Here is a 22,411-nt window from a genome sequence, read left to right as displayed (position 1 = left end):
AACACAATAATATCAACCCTACAATGCTTTTTAAACAGATGACAATGAAAAAAAATCCCTTCCCCCACTTTTCAACTCAGCAATGGGTTATTATTACTGAAATTTAACCAACTTAGTTCCCATGATATCTAAATCCTTGATTGGACTATATACTCATAATTGTTCCACCTCTGTGATACAGAACTCTGAAATTCCGTGCTTGAATTTCCATGTCTTATCCTTCCATGACTCATTTTTTCTCACTCCATCTTAAAGAACATTGACTCCTTGCCCGGGTCACAAATTGCTACATCCCTCACTGTTTAAGTTCATCAAACTTATTTTCATCTTTCTCTTTTATCTTCACCATTGTAACACTGTGATTCACTCATAGAACCATATTCGAATACCTATGTTAGTATCCGTGGCATTTTGTAATTATATTAGTCACTGAAACCCTGTGCTAATAGCTACATTTCCTGGTCATACTGATGTGTTACTGAACAAGTCTTATTTTCATATTGATAAAGTTCACAACAAATTCAAGCTATTTTCTTTCACTTGACTTTTCATATGCCTAAAGCAATCCCTGTATTGACTTCCAATTAACTCCCAATGCCACCTTCGAAAATATATTGTCAGGTGTTTTTTCTGTCTTCCAAATATTCCTATGCTACTTCTTTCATACTTCACCTTAGCAAAGAAAGATGTCTTCATTCTTGAATTCCCTCTTTCGTACACTGTTGATAATGACGACAATCTTCCTTAACTCATATTCTCCTTTTATTTCCTTTTATTTAAATGATGGGTTTATAAGAGATTATTATCTCTTACAATCATCTCCTTGCCAATGGTGACTTCTTTATTTCTGTTCCCCACTTACCTCTTCTTTCTCAGTCACTTTTCACTCGTATCTGACTTTCCATGGCCTCATTTGAGGTCTCCTTGGATGACATACAGGAGTAGTTTCCCATTGCCTGCTCCAGATCATTTTGCAGATGAGGCAAATAGCATTAAGCTACTTTGCCAGCATCACTAAGCTAACAAGTATCTGAAACCAGATTTGCACTCAGCCTTCCTGCCTTCATTCCTGGTGATCTCTCTACTAGCACCACCTATCTACCTCTGAAAACAACAATAAACAACATTGTAATAACACAATATTTGCAGATTATTTTTAATACATTAGCAAATTTTATCCCCATGCTAATGCTGGGAGGTAGTTGCTGCTATTATATTTATTTTACAAAAGAGAAAACTGAGGAAGACAAACTTAAAGTGACTCAAGTGACTCAGTCACACCTTAATGTCTGAAACGCAATTTGATCTCTATTCTTCTTGTGAATACATCTAACACAAAATACATCCTTCTCAATGTTGTTTTCTCATTATCTCCTTTTGCACTTCCTCTTTTTCTTTGATGTAGATTAATGCCTTGACTTTCACAACTTTTGAAAAAAGATCTCCCTTAAGAAAATACACCTTCAATTAAATTGTCAATTATTCCTAATGCAAAAATCTGCCTCATTATGGTGCTCCAGGACCTTCAGTCACCTGCACCAGATGCCTACTGCTTCCAAAATGCCTGCATATGTGCATGTGTATCTTTCTGTGTGTGTGTGTGTGTGTGTGTGTGTGTGTGTGTGTGTATGTGTATGTGTATAACAGTGTGGGGGGCATGCTTGATATTCAAAGTCCTTAATTTTGCTCCCTAACTTCCAGAGACATTTCACATTTGTCCTGTCATGTACCCCACATTTCAGTTTCGTTTATTCCAAGTCATTTTCTATCTGGAATCTCCCATATTAAAACTTTGTGTTTTTTTCAAACTGTGCCCCTGCCTCAAATGCTCTATTTCCTTGATATTGTTCTGAGAATCCCTGATGGCCTTAAAGATTGGAATTAGGTGCCAAATCCCATACTCATACCTTTCCTGTTCCTCCTGGTGTAAATGTCCCCACTTGAATGATTTACATTGTATTGGAATATATATATATTTAATTGAGTTCTCTGTGTACATTTTTATCCCAGTGGAATGGCAGCTCATTGATGTCAGGAATTCTTTGTGTTTGTTTATTCATTTACATGTCATCAGAGTTTTAAAATGTCTTGCACATGGTGAGCAAGAAATAAATGTTTCCTGAACTGAATTATCTGAATGAATTAGAATTATTAAGAATGAACCCCAAAAGTTATCACAGAGATCCTAGATTTAGAACTGAAAGTGTTTAGAGTTCATCTAGTTTAATCCTTTCATTTTACAAATAAAAGAAGTGAAGTAAAGGGAGACTAAGGCATTTACCTTTACTGGCAGAGCAAGGGTTTGAATCCCAGTACCATAATTCTAAATTCTTTACTCCTTAAGGAAATTTATTAATGTGGAAAGACTAGAATAAAGTAAAGGATGTGAAAGAAAGGAGAATTGAGTGAAAACCTTGTCCTATATATTAATAATTCACATGAGTCTGGGCAATGTATTTAATCTCTCTCACCTTCTGCTTCATCATTTACAAAATGTGAATGAAAGCAACCTCTATTCACAAAAGTTAGTGTAATGATGAAATGATTTTTAAGAAATGTGAATTACTTTACCAAGCTAAAGTGCTAAATACCTTCTAACTCATCTCCTTCACTTACCATGGGGAACAAGAAAACGACACCGACTTTAAAGACAAGGATATTCATACATATACATACATATGTATATATGTATATATATATATGATATGAATATTTTAGGTCTCAATTTATTTGTTTGTCCCTAGAGCTGTGATATTTAAGATGTCCCTTCTGATAAGATGACAAGAATCCAAGAATGAGAACTGACCTAGTGTCTTTACCAATAGTCTTCAATTGGTAACTTAAACGGAGAAGAAATAAATAAGAGGTATTATAAGAGAATTTCTTCACAATGACTAATATTAAATATTCAGAGTCTGAGAAAGCCTCTGCCCATATTGGAAACAGAGTTGCTGTTTTATCTCCTCATACTTTGTGGCAATAGGTGGGTCAATGTTCACACAAATTAGGTCAGGGTGATTTCTGAGTAAATGAAGCGGTATTTATTGCAGAAATGAAAAGTGTTCATTTGATTTCTACTTTGAACCAAAGAGGAAGAACAATTTTTGTTTCCCCATTTGGATCCTAAAAGTGTAAACTCTGAAAGGGTCATGAGCTATTTTTCTCCGGTGTACGATGCTTCATACAAAGAGTAGGATGAATTTGTTTGTTTGTTTTCTCATCCAACATTTGCACTGTAACCTACAATTTTTTATAAATTTAAGCAAACTAAGTGTTTTTTTTTCTAAATTTCTGGCACATTATTGAGGATAATTTCTAAAATTTGTTTACATTAAATCCTGTGATTCTAACTATATAACAAATTTCTCCTTTTCTTTTAATTTTATACATATCATAAATTGCAAATCTGAATAAGGTATGACTTTAAAATTGTACTATGGGAAAGCTACCTGAATCTTTCAGGTAGGCAAAGAAGTGGCAGAGCACATTCACTTACCCATTTTCAATTCAATGCCTTTCCCACTGAAGAAACTCCTCTCTAGTTGGTGCTTGTAAATAACCAGAATTCTTCAGCAAAATGACTTCACCTCAACTATCACTTTTGCATGGATTTTCTGCAAACAAATTCAGTAGTTTGGACTGAAGCATGGGAACAATATTTCAAGCAGTCACAAGAATAATGGAAAGCCTCTTGATTGAACTTTTATTTTTAACTGAAATAAATCCAAATGGTGTCATAATAGAGTTTCCATATCAAAACTAAGAATGGCCCTATCAAAACATGAGAATATAAATTATCTTTAGGGGAAATTAATCATCTGAGAATACTCACACCTCCAGTAAAATTTGAATTCAGAAAATGTAATTAATTCTCCAGTGTACAGGGATATAGTTCTGATTACTGAGTGAAATCCTAGGGGTATTCAGTTCATATCAAACTTTTTGGGGGAATATGTAGAACAGAAAGATGTTCAAGAGAATCAAGAAATGAAGGGTATGAGTGTCACTAGGCAATAAGTACTGTAATCCAAGGACAGGCAAGAGAAACATATTCAGGGAAACAGTTAAGTTCTGTAGGAGCAAAACCCTGGGGCTTTCAGTAATACAATTAGATTTCACTGAAGTATTTGAAAAGCACTGTCTCTCTACACACTTTCATGTAATCACCAACAAAAGAAATTAGGCCTGTATCAAACGGAAGACCAATGTTCTTTTTCCTGTCCATTCAATGTCTTAAAGTCATTTCATTATGAAACCAACAAAACTTCAGAAAGATTCTTTCCCTCTCCTAATAGTAGTCTTGGGAAAAGTGAGAGTAATGTGTTGATCAGTTTTTAAAACAAATACCTCCTCACTCTGAGTGCTCAGTCTAAATTATAAGGAAAATGGAAGGATCATACTTCATTCTAGATGAACTTCTAAAATTGACTTCTCCACACTTTCTTAAGAGTTAAGTTGAGACATTCAACAATAGAATGAATGGGCTCCAAACTATTAATCACTTTTACAGTCAATTGTTTTAGTCCATCCTTGAAATTTTTTTCCTTTGTTTCCTGATAATTCAAGATTTGTTTGAAGTATTCCAATGAGGAAAATAAGGTCTTCCTGAGGCAATCCATTGCATTTTTGGACTACTCTCTTTCAGATTTCCTCTCAGATAAATCTAAAAAATTCTCTAGAATGGGCTATGAAAGAACTACAATATGAAGAGGTGTCAGCTTCTGGCTTAAAAGCAGGGAAAAGATGATTGCTACATGTAGTTCATGCTATCTTGAATGTTTCCCCCCTAACAAATGGAACAGCATTAGATTGTTAGGTTGCTATTTGGTTGTTGTCCTCCAGTCTTAAAGATGACCCAATGATATTATATTAGTCAAGTATCACTGTGTCTGACTGTGGCTGCTATGTGTTTGACTGTGACTAAAAAGACCAATATAAGCTCTGAATGTTATACCCCAGACCAGGTTCAAATAGTCCATGTGTACATTTAGGGTGATTTCTTTAAACTTATGCAGTTCATATTTCCTTTGAGCAATTTCCCCATTTGGATCTAGTGATGATCAACCTTCTCTGATGAGGGTACACTATGATGGTAAGCCCGGAACCAGTGTCTCCCTTATGGTACAACCAATTCCAAAGTTCTTAAGAGAGATCTTGAGTGTTTCCTTGTATCCCTTATTCTGATCCCCCTGTGAGCACTTACCCTGTGTGAGTTCTCTATAAAAAAAGTCTTTTTTAGTAAGCACACATTTGGCATTTGAACCATGTGTTCAGTCTATCTCAATTGTGTTCTCTGTAATAGAGTTTGAATATTTGGCAGATTAGTCTGAGAGAGAACCATAGTATCTGGTATCTTATGTTTTTTATTGTATAAATATTTTATTTGGTTTCCAATTGTATACAATAGTCATTTTTGTAAGGTTTTGAATTTTACAGTTTCCCCCATCCTTCCTTTCTTCCCCTCTCCCCCCCCTCTACAGAAGGCAATCTGATAATCATTACATTGTTTCCATACCATGCATTGATCAAAGTTGAATGTATTGAGAGGAAAAAATAAATTCTTGAGGAAGAAATAAATTATTAGAGCTAGCAAAATTTTGTAGTATATAAGACATCCTTTTAAAGAAAATTGAAGGTAATAATCTTTATTCTTTGTTTAACTCCACAGTTCTTTCACTGGATACAGATGGTATTCTCCATTGCAAACACCCTAAAATTGTTCCTGATTATTGCACTGATGGACTGAATAGGTCCATTAAGGTTGATCATCACCCCCTTGTTGCTGTTAGAGTGTAGAATGTTTTCTGATTTTGCTCATCATTAATTCATGCAATCATTTCCAGACTTCTCTGAAATCCCAACTCTTCTGGTTTCTAATAGAAGAGCAGTATTCCATAACATACATGCACCAAAATTTTTTCAGCCATTCCGTATTGATGGCCATCCCCTTGGTATTCAATTCTTTTCCACCACAACCAGAGCTGCTATAAATATTTTTGTATAAGTGATGTTTTTACATTTTTGTGATCTCTACAGGGTATAGACCCAGATCAAAGGGTATGAAAATTTTATTGCCCATTGAGCATTATTCCAAATTATTCTCCAGAAAGGTAGGATCAGCTCAGAGCTAGGCCAATAATGCATTAGTGTCCCAGTTTGATATCCTACAAGATGATTCTCAGAATCTTCCTAAGATGATTTAAATGGAAGAAATTCAATTTCTTGGCATGGCACTGGTAGATAGTCGAGGTTTCACAAATGTACAGCAATGAGGTTGGCCTATGGTTCCACAGACCTTAAATCTGATAGTCAGTCTAATGTACCTTCTCTTCCAAAATGTCACTTGGGGTCTCTGGCAATATGTGGGCCAATCTTAGTATCAATATGTTCATCCCTGAAAAGTATATAGTCAAGGGAAGTGAACTTATCCACTCTATTTGCAACTTTCTTTGCTATACTTGATGGTTCCACATATAGATAATGAAGTACTGGAACTGATACTAACAATCCAAACCACATTCTGATGCCCTGAAGACTATTTATGAGCCAAAGAGCTATGGTACATCTTAAACACTCAGTGCAGATGGAGCCACATTAATTATTGATGGCGATATTATCGTAGAGAGATGAACTGAACCAAAATCTTCTCAACAGACCATCAGTGATATCTCCTATCTCAAATGACACAATCCTAATTTCTCTTTCACCATGAAAATTTCATGCTTGAAGTGAGAAATTTTAATTCCCTTATAATAAATTGACAAACATTTCAAATACATGATGTTAGTGTGGATGTTTTTGATTGACAAGAGAATTTAAGAAGGAAATAAAAGACCTAGGAGTTTGGTCAATTAAGCATAAAAATTGACCAAGTCCTTCTTCTAAGAGAGATGGATACTGGAGAGAAACTTAAGAAGTTAGCAGTGAGTTCCATTTTGGAAGAACAGAGCTTCTTTCTCTACATTCCTGGCTGCTAATAGAGGAGATTCACTGTTATAGCATACTCTGTTCCTTTTATAATAAATAAGCAATAGATGTTAACATTTGTAATTAAGTATGTGATTTTTCAATCACCTCGACTTTCTTTTACTTAAACCGAATTCATAAAAGTCCATTTGAAAAAGATGAAGTTTACTGCATCAGAGAATCAAAAAACCTAAAAAATGAAAATAATCAATCAACAAAAATTCATTAAGTATTAACAATCAACCTTGTCTACTTTACTATGCTGGGTATGCTAAAACACAATACTTCAATATCAGGACATTTTCAATAAAAAAAATTTTATGGAATATTTGTGGGAAAGAGGAGAGAAAATTAGGTTTAAGGTGTTGACCTGTCATCCATCAGATGAAAGGGAGCTGACAACTTTCCATTTGTTTTACCTAAAAATCATGCCCAATATAAAGAAGAATCCTAAGGAATAAATTTCATATAAGATTTAATGAATGGTCAGTTCTGAGCATCACACTATAAGAAGATTAATAAGCTAAAGAGCATTTAAAAAAGGGAACCAGAATAGTGAATGACCTGGAGTCCTGTTCATATTACAATCAGTAAAAAGAAATAGACATGTTTAGCATACAGTGAAACTCATAAAGTGAACATATGATTGTCTTTCTATATGTGGAAATTATTCTCATTATATTGCTTGAGTTTGTAGACAGAAATGAAGTAATGACTAGATGTTATGAAACTGCAAATTTAGATGATATGAGGAAGGAATGTCTAACTACAGAAGCAGGACAAAAGTTGATTGCATTACTTTAAGAAACAATGACTTCCTCCTTCTTGGAAGTCTTTAAGCAAAGACTAAAGGACTATTCTGAAGAGACAGGACAAGTAGCATAAACTTAGTTATGATTTCATAAAGAGGTCTATTCAGCTGAATGATGTCTTAAAACTTTGAAAAGACTGGTTTGTATTCAAAGCAGTCAATCAATAAACATTTATGGCATCTTTCTATATGCCAGTATATATTGGATTGTATCTCTAACTAGTAATGTGACAACTTATAAATAATTGAACTTCCAGTTTCCTCCCCCAATAAGAATATAAGTTACTAAAGAATTTCCTGTCTGCATATGGAGGGGTATTTCTCACACTGAGATCTCTATGCATGAATCTTCTGCAAAGTACACACCCCAACTGTTTCTACAAAAGCTTGGGAAGAATAATATCTAAATATTATATTGAACTATTGGGCAACTCTGACTCATACATCATCACACAATGACTTCCAGAGGTCAAAGAGTAAATGATAGACTCAAAAAGTGAACAGTATATGATTGTTCACTATTATATTGGATTTTCATTAAATATTCTTGATAAATGTGAAGTGATCTATTTTAAAATTTCATAGACGATACCTTGATGGTGATATAAAGAAAAAACCTAACTAGCAGCTGCTTAATAATCATAAGTCAGAGCAACCAAGAGAGAATTTCCCACAATACTTAATCTTGAAAATATAAATACATGAGTAGCACAAACATTGTAAATGATAATTTTGTCCCTTGTGAGGAACCTAGTTAGCATTTTAAGAGTAATAGCTGAAAAATAAAGAACATCCACCAGAGATAGGTTACTGTAGGATAAGTACATAGGTGTATGCAAAAAAGGAGTTCCCGAAGACTATAAATACCATCTCCAAGGTCCCCACATGAATGATGAGGTTGATGATAATGAACAATATACAGAAAGGAACTTGAAGTACTAGAGCTTCTGTTAATCCTACAAAAATGAACTTCAAATTTTACCCATTCTCCATAAACTCCTTTATGAATTTGGGTAATTTCCCTGAACAATAAAAATACAATCAGAAAAACAATTCATGAAATGTCATCATCCCTGCTCCAATCTGCTTATTTTCTTTCGTACTTCTGAACCTGTGCTTGTATGGTTCAACCATATTCAATTACTTATACTAGAACCGATGCCCCATTGTCCATGAATCCATCATTCAAACCCGGGACTATGCCTACCATCTACCTTTTGTCATACTATGGAATGAATTATATGGCTTATAGAATGAATTCCATGATTATAAGAACTGAATCTTTGAATATTTTGTATTTGATTCTCTTTCTGAACCCTCATTGGCCTAGATTAATCAATTTACCTCTTTTCTACTTAATGTTCAAATCCACCTTCAAAAATACACCATTTTATAGTTTTTTTCCCTATCTTCTAAAACTTCCTTTTTCCTTTTGATTCATTCTACATCATAGAAGAGAAGTTCTATCATCTCTTTAGGTCTCTCTCCAACACTTTATACACTGAATTTTCTTTATTATTCCAAGCTTATTTTTCATTTTTCTCTTTCAGAGAAAGTGGTCAGTGTTATTTGCAAGTGGTTCTTGCAAATGTCAAATACTGCACTTCTATTTATCATCACATTCTCTCCTCTCACCCCTAGTATTATGTGTCATCATAACATTTGCAAGTACTATTAAAATACTAGTTCATTTTATCCTCACTGCAACCGTGCACAGGAGATGTTATTTCTGTCTCCATTTTAAAAGTAGAAAAATGGGACTGATAAAGTTTGACTTATACAGAATCACATGAACAATGAGTAGCTAAGGAGCCATGAGAACTGTGTCTTCCTGAGTACAATTTCAGCATCATGCCCACTGTATCATCTACACCGCGTATATCATATGTCATCCCAGTCATTCTTTCTTTTTTTTTATTTTCATCCATTCATTTTCTAAGGTTATTAGAAATAATGTGCTTACTACCAAATATTTGAAAATAAATCAACATCCTGAAAAAATAAATCTTTCAAATAATAGTCACATTCATATTCCTAAAACAAAGAGCTTCATTCTCATTCTGGTGTTGCACCAGAAACCTATTGCTTCAAAAATTAAAAAAATTTAAAAAAAAACTATATTTGGTATTTAAAGTTCTTTATCATCTCTCTTTAACCTAGTTTTACAGATGTATTACACATTTTGTCCATTAAGGCATTTCATCATTTCATACTGCAGACAGACTGAACTACAATCCACTAGATCCAGGATCCCATATCTTCTACTGATTTATTTTTATGTTTTTGCAAGACAAATGGGGTTAAGTGGCTTGCCCAAGGCCACACAGCTAGGTAATTATTAAGTGTCTGAGACTGGATTTGAACCCAGGTACTCCTGAATCCTAGGCCACCTAGCCGCCCCTACCTATTTTCCTATGCACAAAATATTCCCCAATCTTTAAATATGCCATCACCTTAACATTTCTTTTGGAAAAAATCAAAACTTGTATCCCAAAAGTCCTGCTCAGATAACAGCTCCTATACTCAAAATCAGCTTAAGCTTTATATTGACTTATTGCATATTCCATGTTGTTAGAAGAGTGTATATGTATGTATGTAAAGAATGTAAACAACTTCATGGTTTGTGTTGTTTCATCCATCTTTTTTTCCTTACTTAAAGTCTAGCACAAATCTAGGCACATGGTAGTCACTTAATACTTACTGAATTGAATTACCTGAATGAATGAACTAGAACATAAAAAATTTCATGGAAGAGAAAGAATGGGAAGACAATAAGGAGAGCAAGAATTAACACAAATGAGTTTATATGATCACAAATGTAGAAGCAACCTGAGATCATCTAATCTACTGCTCTCATTTTTTACTGAGAGAACTGAGACACAAAGAAGATAAGACACTTCCTAAGAATTCATAGCCAAGCCAGTTCCTGAACGCAGCTACCAAATTTTTCATTTTTTAAAGAAATTCAGAATCATGAAAAGGCTAGTGAGCTTTGACTTGGGAGAGTTATCTCATTACCCTACTATTATCATTAACTTACTCAGCTACTTGAAACAACTCCCTCACCTACCCAGAGCCTTAATCACCTTAGCAATAAAACAAGGTTTTTTATAAGGTCTATTCTGATTCAGTCTTCTAGTATACTGACACTTAAGTGCATGTTTGTTTATGTATACTCAGATATTAGCAGAATGCAATAAAGAATAGAATGAAGGATGAGAAGTCCAGAACTGAGCTCCAACCCTGAACCACACACATGAATGAACCTTGGAAATGTATTTAATATATCTCAGTATATTTCCTTATGTATATAATTTGTATGACAGTATTCCTTTACCTAAAAAGGGGTTTGGAGCATCAAATACATTTTTTTTGCAGGGCAGATGGGGTTAAGTGGTTTGCCCAAGACCACACAGATAGGTAATTATTAAGTGTCTGAGACTGGACCTGAACTCTGGTACTCCTGACTCCAGGGCCAGTGCTCTATCCATTGTGCCTCCTAGCTGACCCCATCAAATAAAATCTAATCAAAATTCTTTTCAAAGCATTAAGTGTTAATTAATCACTAATCTTTCATTATCTTCCATTTAGTCATGATAGATAACAGTGCCAAAAATGCCTCCAAACTCATTATTTGAATCCTACGACTCCTCTCCTGAAGACAGAATAATCTTTTTTTTTTTTATTTTTGGCACTTATATTGCAGATATAAATGTGAATTTTCCCTTGAAATCTGATACCTATATCCTCCCTGGGTTCCTTAGACTACAAATGGTAAGATTAACTTAGGATCTTGACATACGTTTTCCAATTAGAAGTATAATTCAGAGAACTGAGGGTTTTTTAGGAGAAATTTTTTCCAGATAGATTTCTCCAGTGCATTACTTGCAATCCCCAGTAATTTTTGCTGGATATTGGTGTCAGTATGGTCATTATATGAATTTAAATGACAGAAATGATTTTTACCTAATTAATCAACTTCAGATTTGTTCTATTGACACTTGGCCAAATGTACTTCAGAAAAGGATTTCTGTGTCTCATGGGAAGGGTCTGAGCATGGATTTTCCAAATATTAGAAGACAAGCATTCATACGGGGCAATCATATATTTTTTTTTCCTGAGAACCCCTAGAGTTCTTCATTTTGCTTCTCTTCAAAACACATGAAAGCACATACAACTCTAAAAGAAGTCATCTTTCACTGCTTAAGGAACTTATTGGTGTGTTCAGCTGTTATCAACAAAGTTTCTCCAATTTACACAGGAAATATGTTTGCTTTCAGTAGAGTCATGAAATCATTGTGTGTGGAACTGATACAGTCACCCCACAGACAACAGAAATCTGACAGAGGATGAAATGACTTACACTTAATGCACTCTAAACACATTTGACTCTGAAAAAAAATTGTCTGGTTATAGGGAGGATGATGTAACAGGTCCTAGAGTATTTATAAGTAATGAAAATGAAAGGGAAAAAAAAGAAAAGAGAACCAATGAATCATTGAAAATACATAGAAAAGAACAAAAGGAATCTCATAAGGGGACACACACAAGGACAGTTTTGTTATTTTTAAAGGTAATGAACATTGAATAACTGAACAGTAAAATAACTGACAATTCCCATTTAAAATCACAATTTTTTCCTGTTCTTTATATGTTGAAAATTTTCTGTTTATTTATGCATGTTAATCATAAAAAAAATGAAACAAATTTAAAAAATACTTGTTTGTCCACTTATGTTCCATGTAACCATCTCCCAAATTTGCTAGTTACAACCTGGGTTCTAGATGAGGACAGAGCATCACCTTTTTTATCCAGTCCATAGTTCTAACCTACAATCAGAAAAAACTATGAGTGCTACAGCAACCCAAGGGTCCTAAAATCCCTTGGCCCCTATTGAGAAAAAAGTGTTGGGGAGGCTAGGTGGTACAGTGGATAAAGCACAGGGCCTGGAGTCAGGAGAACCTGGGTTCAAATCTGACCTCAGACACTTAATAATGACCTAGCTGTGTGGCCTTGGGCAAGCCACTTAACCTCATTGCCTTGCAAAAACCTAAAAAAAGTGTCAGCAATCTCTAAACATGCCTTATGATGGCTCAATTATAGATGCGATGTCTTCTAACTCTAATTGTTCATGTTGGATTTTGGTCAGATGAATAGTCATTCCAGTTTTCATCCTTGTAGCTTAACAATCAACCTCATTGACTTCTGTAGCTCTTTCTTAATATCTACGTTTAAGCATTCACACTCAGATTTGTCCAGAGGTGGTTGACTATTTAATCCTGAAGTTAGAACTCTGAATCTCTGCTCCATGTCAGAGTTTTTTGTCTTATATTCCAGATCTCCACATCTGGAATTCATATATTGGAAAGACCCTTCATTTCTCTGGTGTCTTCCTCTTATTGGATAGCTTCCCAGATTCTCCTTTTATGGAAGTCTTCTTCATCAACCATAACTTTTGTCCTTTCTGAGTTACATGTCAGTTTTTCCTAATTATGCTCCAGAACTGGTTGCTTAAACCCTACTCCCTAAATTTCTATGTCAGTTTAATTTTATTTTTTCTTCTCATTACAAGCTAAGTTATTTAAGCTAAAACCCCTTTTTTCCCCTACTTGTATTGGTATTTCATGCAGTTAATGACATGTGGTAGTCCTTAATAAATATGTGTTGACTGATTTCCAGAGGCCATCTAATTTGGCCATATGTATTCAATAAATATTTTTTGCAATATGGAGGAGATTATACAGATAGAATCAGAATCAGATACAGAGTACTATTCTGATCTTAGTATGGTGAAGAGACTATTACTACTCGTTCAGATTAGCTGATGGAATAATAAATGGGAACCCTGAGAATATCAATGCATAAGTGAAGAATTTTTATTTTGTAACTAAAAACAGAAGCAGAACCACATAAAAGTCCAATTTCCTCACTACTACATACTCACTCAACTTAAGACCTTTACTTACGCATTTAAAAAAACATATAAATAGCATGGTATAATGGTAGGATAAGGGTAGTTTTTTAAAGACCTAGGTTGACAATAATGTTTTTAGAAATCTATGTGAACTTTGGTGATGCACTGGTGAAAGCTCCCGGCAACCTAAAACCATAAGATATTTGCACATTCCAAATTGCTCCCAGTAGAGGGACATGCCACACAGGATGTACTCCCATTACAAAAAAATAAAGGTTGCCAAACAAAAACAAAAAGGTTGAAGAGAATATTAACAGTGTTTCCTGTAACTTTAAATGACTATAAATCTTAAAACAAAGATTAGGCTACTTGCATAAAATTATAAAATGAACAAATTCAATAGACACATGGATAATTTCCAAGACTAAACATCATGCTCCATTTCATTGTGAGAGCTGACCTGAAGGCTCCTCAAATAGATGAATTAAAAGTTTCAGAACTTTAGAAACTATCCTGAACTAAAGGCTGAAATTGTAAGAAAAGATTCAAATTGTCTCAATTCCCAAAAACTGGAGATAAGTATTGTAGGTACAGATTCAGTCATTGGAAAGTAGTGAAAAGGGAAATCTAGATCCTGTGTTCTATAGAAGCTAACAGGGTTTTAGAGGGTGGGATTTACAAAATTTGTATATTGGGAAATTGAGGAAAATGAGATCACTTTCTTCTTATCTATGGATTCACTAGAACAAAGTTATAAATATGGGAGGATTCCTAATCAACAGTATATGAAAATTGTGAGATGGAAAATGCAGATGAAGAGATCCTATTGGTAGTTTTCAGCAGGAAAAATTCTCAAGATGATTTTTACGGTGAATGTGACCATTGGTGGGGGAAAAATATCAAATTACATTATACATAAAATCAATTATCTGAGTTATGTCTCAGAGCAGAGAGAGTGATAAGTGAAGAAAAATCACAGAAAAAGTGATTGATTACATTGGAACTACAGATGTCAAAAATGAAGACGTTGTCTCTGTGAATGGAGGAATTCAGAAAGCCATAAATTTTGGAACCAATAGTCAAATTATTAGTGACATTAAATATTATGCTGAAGGTGAAATGGAGGGTACTATAGAAAGCTATATTTAGATCTAAGGTCAGGAAAAACTGCCAAGCGAAATACCATCTTCCTCAGTAGGCTTTCAAATCTTTTAATTAAATTGTCTTCTCCAGGTAAGTATTTATTATGTATTCTTTATATGGCTTGATTGTATTTATTCTTTATTTTCTCAGCCTTTAGACTTTCATTTCTTTAAGAGCAGGCCCTGTCTTTTCATGCTCTATGTGTTTATCTCCAGTGCTAAACACAATGAATGAGAGTAATAAATATTTACTGACTGATTCACTGATTAAGTGAAAATGATAAATTACGTAGTGAAAAAAAAACTCCGTATTTTATAAAAGTTGCTGGCAAAACTAGAAAACAGTGTGGCAGAAGTTAGAATTGGACCAACACAGTAAACCATAGTTGACTAATTGAATTGTCATTTAATAATTTTCAGTTATTCCTTATCCTTTGTACACCTAATTTGAAATTTTCTTGGAAAAGATAATAAAGTGACTTTTCATTTTCTTCTCTAGTTCTTTAGTATATGAAGAAACTAAGGCAAATTAGATGACTAGTCCAGGGTTGCAGCAAATTGAATTAAATCACCTGTCCAGGATCTCACAGTGTCAGAAAGATAAGTCTTATTAACTCCGGGCTTGGTAGTCTATTCACTGCAGCACGTAGCTGATTTTAAATTGCTAAGTGACCTTATTAAAATTAATCCAAAAATACATAAAAGAGAATCAAATCAAATATTCCTCACAGTTATGGATAGGAAATTATTCTTAAACAAATAAGAGTCAGGGAGTAATTAAAAAAGATAAATTAGATAATTTTAATTACATAAAGCTAAGAGGCTTCTGCATTGAAAATTTTAATGCATCAATTATAATAAGGCAATAAATTGAATGGGAAAAATATTTGTATCAAATTGTAATGATAAAAAGTGTTGTCCAAGATTATTTATATATCACTTTGTGAGTAACACATATATACATGCACATGCATTTGTAAATACATATAATAACCACTCCACAAAATCTGAGAAATGGAAATAAAACAACCTAGAGGTTTTCTTTCTTCCCAAGCAAACTAAAAAAAAAAATAATTGTGTTAGTCAATGTTGGAGGGGCTATGGGATAATAGGCAATAATACATTGTTGGTGGATATTTAAAATGTAAATAATTTTAGAAGATGATTTGGAATTATGCAAACAAAGGGACTTAAATCCCCTTCATCTTTGAACTAGAGACTCCTTCGTCAGTCTTATCCTCAAGGAAGTCACTGATAAGAAGAAATTTCCCATATGCACCAAAAAATTAATTGAAGTTTTAAAAGATAGTAAAGAATTGGAAGCAAAGTAGAAGCACATGAATTAGTAAATAACTTAAAAGAATTAAGGTGCTTGAATGCAATGGAATGTAAGTGTGTTGAACGAAATCATGTATCTCATAAATACCGAGGGTAGAAGAGGAGGCTAGAATTTATGAAATGAAAAATTTAGACTTCAAATTAGGGAAAAAATTCTAAGTAACTAGTGTTGGACAAAAGTGAAATGGACATCTTCAGTGCCCCTGGCTTTCTCCACTTGTTCCCCCACCCCAGAAGAAATCCAGTCATCACAGTTCTTTAAAAAGAGACTGCCTCATCGTTTAATGTTAAGAATGGAAATTTATTCTAAATAAGAAGCAGAATATAAGACCACTAAAATCTATTTTAACCCACAAATGCTTTTCTTCTTTGATTCTAATTCTAAATGATATGAATTTATTTATTTTAAAAAACTTAGAAGAGGAAAAATAAAAAGCAAAAAGTCAAACCTTGAGTTTTTATATTAAAGCAAATATAGGTGAATTAGGAACTTTATTCCCATTATTAAAAAAATTACACGTCATGACATAATGGATAAAGGGTAGATTGCTTTCAAGGCAGTCAATAAGTAAACAAAAAAATATTATGTTCTTAGTGTCAGTCCTGTTTGTGATGCTGTGATCATGTGTTATTAATTCAACTCTTAATTCTCCAATGTAAATGCCTAAAATTATTGTCAGGTAGAACTTGCTAATCCATATCAGGAGAGGAAGTTGTTACACTGTGAGTTTTATACAATTCTCTGTCCATTTGACACGAGCCTCCAATGACAAAAGCTTGGGGAGTATAACAAGTATTTTTTTTCTACCAGACTTTTCAGTAAAGCTTTCAGAGAATTAATAATTTAATGATAACTGACCTTTACCCCTACCCAAACCAAATGAATTTACAATAGCTTACCCATATTCAGTTAAAAAGCAAATGGCAGATTCATAAAGGCTTTCTGTGATGTGAGAATTTTGCTAAATCTCCTGTGAAAAGATGAATTAACACTTAAATTCAGAAGGATGCTCAATTCAGAGTTGAAATGCAAAAACATCCAGATTCACCAATTTTCTAAAGAAAATTATAGCATAGAATCAGGTACTGGAAGACATTAAGGAGAGAAATTTACTAAAATCAATATGGAAAAAGAAAATTTACCAGCTATGATCCATGGCTAATAAAGAGTTTCAAACAAGGAGTGCATAGACTTTAAAGATCATAGTGTGAAAGAAAAATACTAAGTACTTTCCTCCTTAATTAAAAGGAAAGGCCTAATTTAAGATTTTATCTTCTCTATGACTTTCCTAAAAGCACTGCTGACTTCCTTATTCCTTAGGCTATAGACCAAAGGATTCAACATGGGGATGACCATGGTGTAGAACACTGAAGCCATCTTGTCTATGTCCATGGAATGCCTTGAGCTGGGTTGTAAGTACATGAAGATTACTGTCCCATAGAATATGGACACAGCTGTGAGATGGGAAGCACAGGTAGAGAAGGCTTTCTGACGACCCTCAGCTGAGTGCATTCTCAAAATAGCAATGAAAATTAAGAAATATGATTTCAAAATGAAAAAAAGAGCAAAGAATACATTAAACCCTACAGCAAAGAAGACAATCATTTCATTGACATATGGCACAGAGTAGGAGAGAACCAAGAGGGCTGGAATATCACAGAAAAAGTGATGGATCATATTGGAACTGCAAAAATGGAGGCTGAAGGTGTTTCCTGTGTGAATGGAAGCAAAAAGAAAACCAAGGATATGAGAACAAACGACCAGACAAACACACACAGTGGGTGTCATGGTGGTGGCGTAATGGAGGGGCTTACACACAGCTGCCTGGCGATCATAGGCCATAGCAGCCAAGAGATAACTTTCAATTGTGGCAAAGTACACAAAAATGTACATTTGGGCAGCACATGCACTATAGGAGATGTTTTTGTCCCCTAGAAGGAATCCAGCTATCACTTTGGGAGTAATGGCTGAAGAGTAACCCATATCTACCAGAGAGAGGTTACTGAGGAAAAAGTACATGGGTATATGAAGACGGGAGTCCCACAGTATCAGAAATACCAGACCCAGGTTTCCAACCAGGGTGATGAGGTAGATGATAGTGAATATTATGAAGAGGGGGATCTGAAGTTCAGGAGAATCTGTTATTCCCACGAGGATGAATCCCTTCACCTCTGAACAATTCTCCATGAATGTCTCGTATGGATTTAAAGGATTAACCTGGAACAAAAGAAACAGACACATACACATACACACACACACACACACACACACACACACACACACACACACACAGAGACGAAATCATGACATCTATCATTATTTTGTGAGGGCTATAGTATAATATTTTGCATAATATGAAATTAGAGTTTGGCTACAAAAGTTAGACTTTTTGATGTTTGATAAATTATCATCATTCTGCTCTTTCAGTTTTAATTTTTTAGCACACATATGTCCCCTATATATGCATTAAGATCATTATTAAACAAATATTCAATTTCCACAACTTTCAAGATGCATATTTTTACTCAGGATCAGTCACATATAAGGTGGCCGTTCTCTGGAATTATTTATCCCTACAACTCTTTGATACAGAACTCTGAAATTCTTTGAACAAAACCTTCAATCTTTTCATTACATATTCTGTGACACCCATCTTCTCCCTACACATCCTCTTTACCATAACTAAAAGTTCCTACTAGTTTTCAAATATCTTTTCTCACTTTCACTTCATCTTTCCCCTTCATAGAATTCACCCCAGGATTGAGGACTTATGTGATACTCTCTCAACTGCTCAGGAATTTCTTGCCATTTCACCAGTCACATACCTTTAATGATCCCACAGTTATGGAGTTCATCAAGACTTAGAATTCAGCTGAATGAGGTCTTTACAAAACCTTCTTTCTATATTATAAAATGTCCATTCTTGGCCAAAGTAATGCTGGTATTCTTCCCCAATTAACCCGCTGATCCAATTTTCTAAATTACTTTCTTCCTTATGTAACAGCAGAAATAAATGTCATCACACCGAGATTCACTCTTTTCCCTTTTTCATACTCTGAACCCTCTTGATTATTCCATATCCCCTCTCGCTTTTTTGCTATTTTAGGGAAAATAGTGGGTCTTGTCACTGCCAAAGCTAATCACTTTGTGTGTTCCTTAACTCTTCTTATTCTATCTCCTCTTAAAATATTAATAGTTAGGATTGATATATTAATTTATTGTTAATAATTTATAGATTACATAAATATAGTAATAAACACTATTGGTGTACGAATGTCATTTAATAATATTACATCATTTGATCCTTACAACAAAGCTGGGTATAAGAGATCCATCCATTTTACAGAGGAGAAAACAGAAACAGAAAAAGATAAAGATTCTTTTCATGGGTCACCTAATATGTACCTGAGACCCTATTTGAACTCATCTCTTTGTATATATATTCCAGACTATATCCACCTGGTTTCTCTCTAATGCTAAGTGGCTTTTCTAAAATGAAATATGAATTCTTTTGTTTCACATGTAAAACCATTCACAAACTCTCCATTCTATCTTGTGAGATTAATTTCACGTTATTTCCCATCTTATGTGTCACACTGTCAAACAAATGAATCTATGTTCATTTCTCTATCCTTGATGTCCCATCTCCTACCTATTTAAACCTGTATAAAATCTGTCTTTCAAGTTTCCAAAGCTCTGTCTCTCAATATTTCCCCTTAGAATCACTGACTCCCTGAAACAAATAGTTCGATTGCCATCTCCAATTGTTAGAACCTTTGTTGTTCCTCATGTTAGTTGTGCTCCCCATTTGAAGAGTTTAGATTTTTCTTAGTATATATTTCCCATTGACTGATCACATAAACATTATTTTCTACTGACAGAATATAAGACCATGGAGGATGGGCAATATCTGTGTTGTGTCTGTGATTGTGTCTATGTGGTGGGGAAATGGCGTTGGAGGCATAGGGAGTTCAGTATTTTCACTTATTAGCAATGCCTTGCTACATAGACAGCAGTAAGTATATGCACGCTGAATTAAATTAATTGAAGAATAAAATTGAAAACATAAAAAGCACTGTACAGGAAAATTAGGAAAACACTAATAAAGACCGAGAATTTCTACATAAAATCCTAATAGAATTATTTATTTGAAATTTGGAATGCCCTTAAAGGCCGTCTAGTCCAATTCCTTCATTTTTATGATTTTCCCCAAGTATACATGGCTGACCCAAGATTTGACACATGATATTCTGAGGCCAAATTCTTATCTCAATAAGGAAGCCTGGTATAGGAAAGATTAGGAAGTTATTATTTTAGGGAGTTGGGTTGTAGCCCTGTCACTACCACCAACAAACTCTGGAATTTTAGACAAGTCACTGCCCCCATCCTGGGTCTCACTTACATTGCTTAAAGGGTAAAGGAACAGGAGGAGATGATCTTTCTAATATCCAAAATTTATCTTGTGATCTAGGTAATAGGAGATCTTTACTCTTTGAACAAAATTGAGAGGAAGATTTTTATTATTAAAACAAAAATATTATTGCAAAAGCTGAAAGAATTTTCTTTTTTAATTCAATTTTCACAATTCTTTATGAATTTCTTTGAAGTATTTAGGTGAATAAATAATAAATATATGAAATAATTACAAATAATATCATGGCAAAATTATGAGATCTAATGTGAGAATACCTCAATATGAATACTACTTGTGTCACTTCAGGCAAGACCCCAACCATCTCAGAGTATCTACTCACCTATAAAACTAAATGATTCATAAAAATCTTTACCTATTCAATCTAAAGACTGAGAAGGCAGGTAAACAGCAAACAGAATAAAAAAATGACATGGAACATGGATGAAGTAAGTTCAACCTCTGTCTAAGAAACTTGTCATTTGTTTGACCCTAGACAACTCATTTAACATCCCTCAGTCTCAGTTTCTCTTCTCTAAATGGAGGTAATAAAAGCCCCTACTTCAGAGGGCAGTAGTGAGGATCAAATGAAATTTTAAAAGTTTAGTGCATTGTAAATTATGAATTTCCCAGTAAATGCTAGCTACCATTATCATCTATTTGAATGTAATATGAAAATTATGAAAATGTCAGTTGCAAATCTATGATTTTGAACTCTCACCTCCCCATTCAGTTTTTTATTTTATACATTTAAGGCAATGGGGTTAAGTGACTTGCCCAAGGTTATACAGCTAGGCAATTATTAAGCATCCCAGGCAGGGTTTGAACTGAGGCCCTCCTCATTCCAGGGTAGGTGTTCTATCCAGTGCACCAGCTGCCTCCTCCCCATTCATTAAAAAAGGATACTACTCTTCTTTCATGGAGTACTTCTACTGCAAAACTAAAAGCTTTCTGATAGGTGAGACTTACCTGGTCCTTTAGAAGGGTGATGAGACTTTAAACAGGAGAACTTACAAAGTACCTTCACCTAAGCTTAAATTTTAAATTAGAAATTTAATTCAAAGGCAAGAGAAGAGCACTTGTAGAAATTGTTCCTGGAATCTAGTACAAAAAAATCAGTTGTTTATATCATTGCCTGTTCTCTTCAGCTATTGTTGTCCCTTGACTATTGATGACAGTAAGGTCAATAGACAATGTTGAATTTTTTCTGTTCTTATTAATAAATACCAGTAAAAGTAAGACTTGTCCAATGGACATTGGCCCAAATTGATCTGCAAAAGGATTTCAATGGCTTTTGGTCAAAACTTGAATTTGGGTTTTACAAGAATGGGCATAATGATTCTCTTAAGGGATAAAGGTTTCTCTGAGTACACCCATATCTACTTCGTGTGCACCTCTGAAAAGCACATAATAGCAGACCCAAGTCTGTGGGGACTCAATCATGCTTACTAAAGAAAGTCATGGGTGTATTCAAGATGTTGTTGTCAGGATTTCCCCATGATACAGAAAGAACATGACTGCTCTCAAAAGACACAAAAAAACAGGGTCAAGACATCACTAGATCTAGACCTGATGGGGTCACCATATGGACAAAAGAAAAATAGATAAGGGATGAGACTTGTCCCCTAGAGTGCAATCCTCGAATATTGCAGTTTCCATTCATTTGTCATTGTCTTATGTCATAGGGATGAGGTATCCAGAGATTTGAGGCATTAATAGATAATGGTAAAGATTCAAGGGAAAAAAAATAAAAGAGAACCAGTGAATCATTTTAAAAATATTCAGAAAAGAGCAGAAGGAATTTCAAAAGGAGACACAGACAAGCAGT

General features: G+C 34.3%; 2 protein-coding genes across 2 annotated transcripts in view; both read right to left on the bottom strand.

Annotated features, from left to right (window-relative positions):
- Window positions 1-22,411, bottom strand: part of LOC141516680 (olfactory receptor 5B12-like) — a 70,172-nt gene that overhangs the window by 1,074 nt on the left and 46,687 nt on the right. The window lies entirely within an intron of this gene.
- On the bottom strand, window positions 17,433-18,359 carry LOC141516679 (olfactory receptor 5B3-like). Its single transcript, XM_074227676.1, has one exon. It carries the CDS (start codon window positions 18,357-18,359, stop codon window positions 17,433-17,435), a length of 927 nt encoding a protein of 308 aa, XP_074083777.1.

This window comes from Macrotis lagotis, chromosome 3, assembly GCF_037893015.1.
Source record: "Macrotis lagotis isolate mMagLag1 chromosome 3, bilby.v1.9.chrom.fasta, whole genome shotgun sequence".
NCBI lineage: Eukaryota > Metazoa > Chordata > Mammalia > Peramelemorphia > Peramelidae > Macrotis > Macrotis lagotis.
This window is presented reverse-complemented; position numbering and strand designations above follow the sequence as displayed.

What these genes read in the sequence shown, in the direction of transcription:
- LOC141516679 (XM_074227676.1), bottom strand. Translation starts at nt 18,359, where the DNA reads ATGGAGAATTGTTCAGAGGTGAAGGGATTCATCCTCGTGGGAATAACA.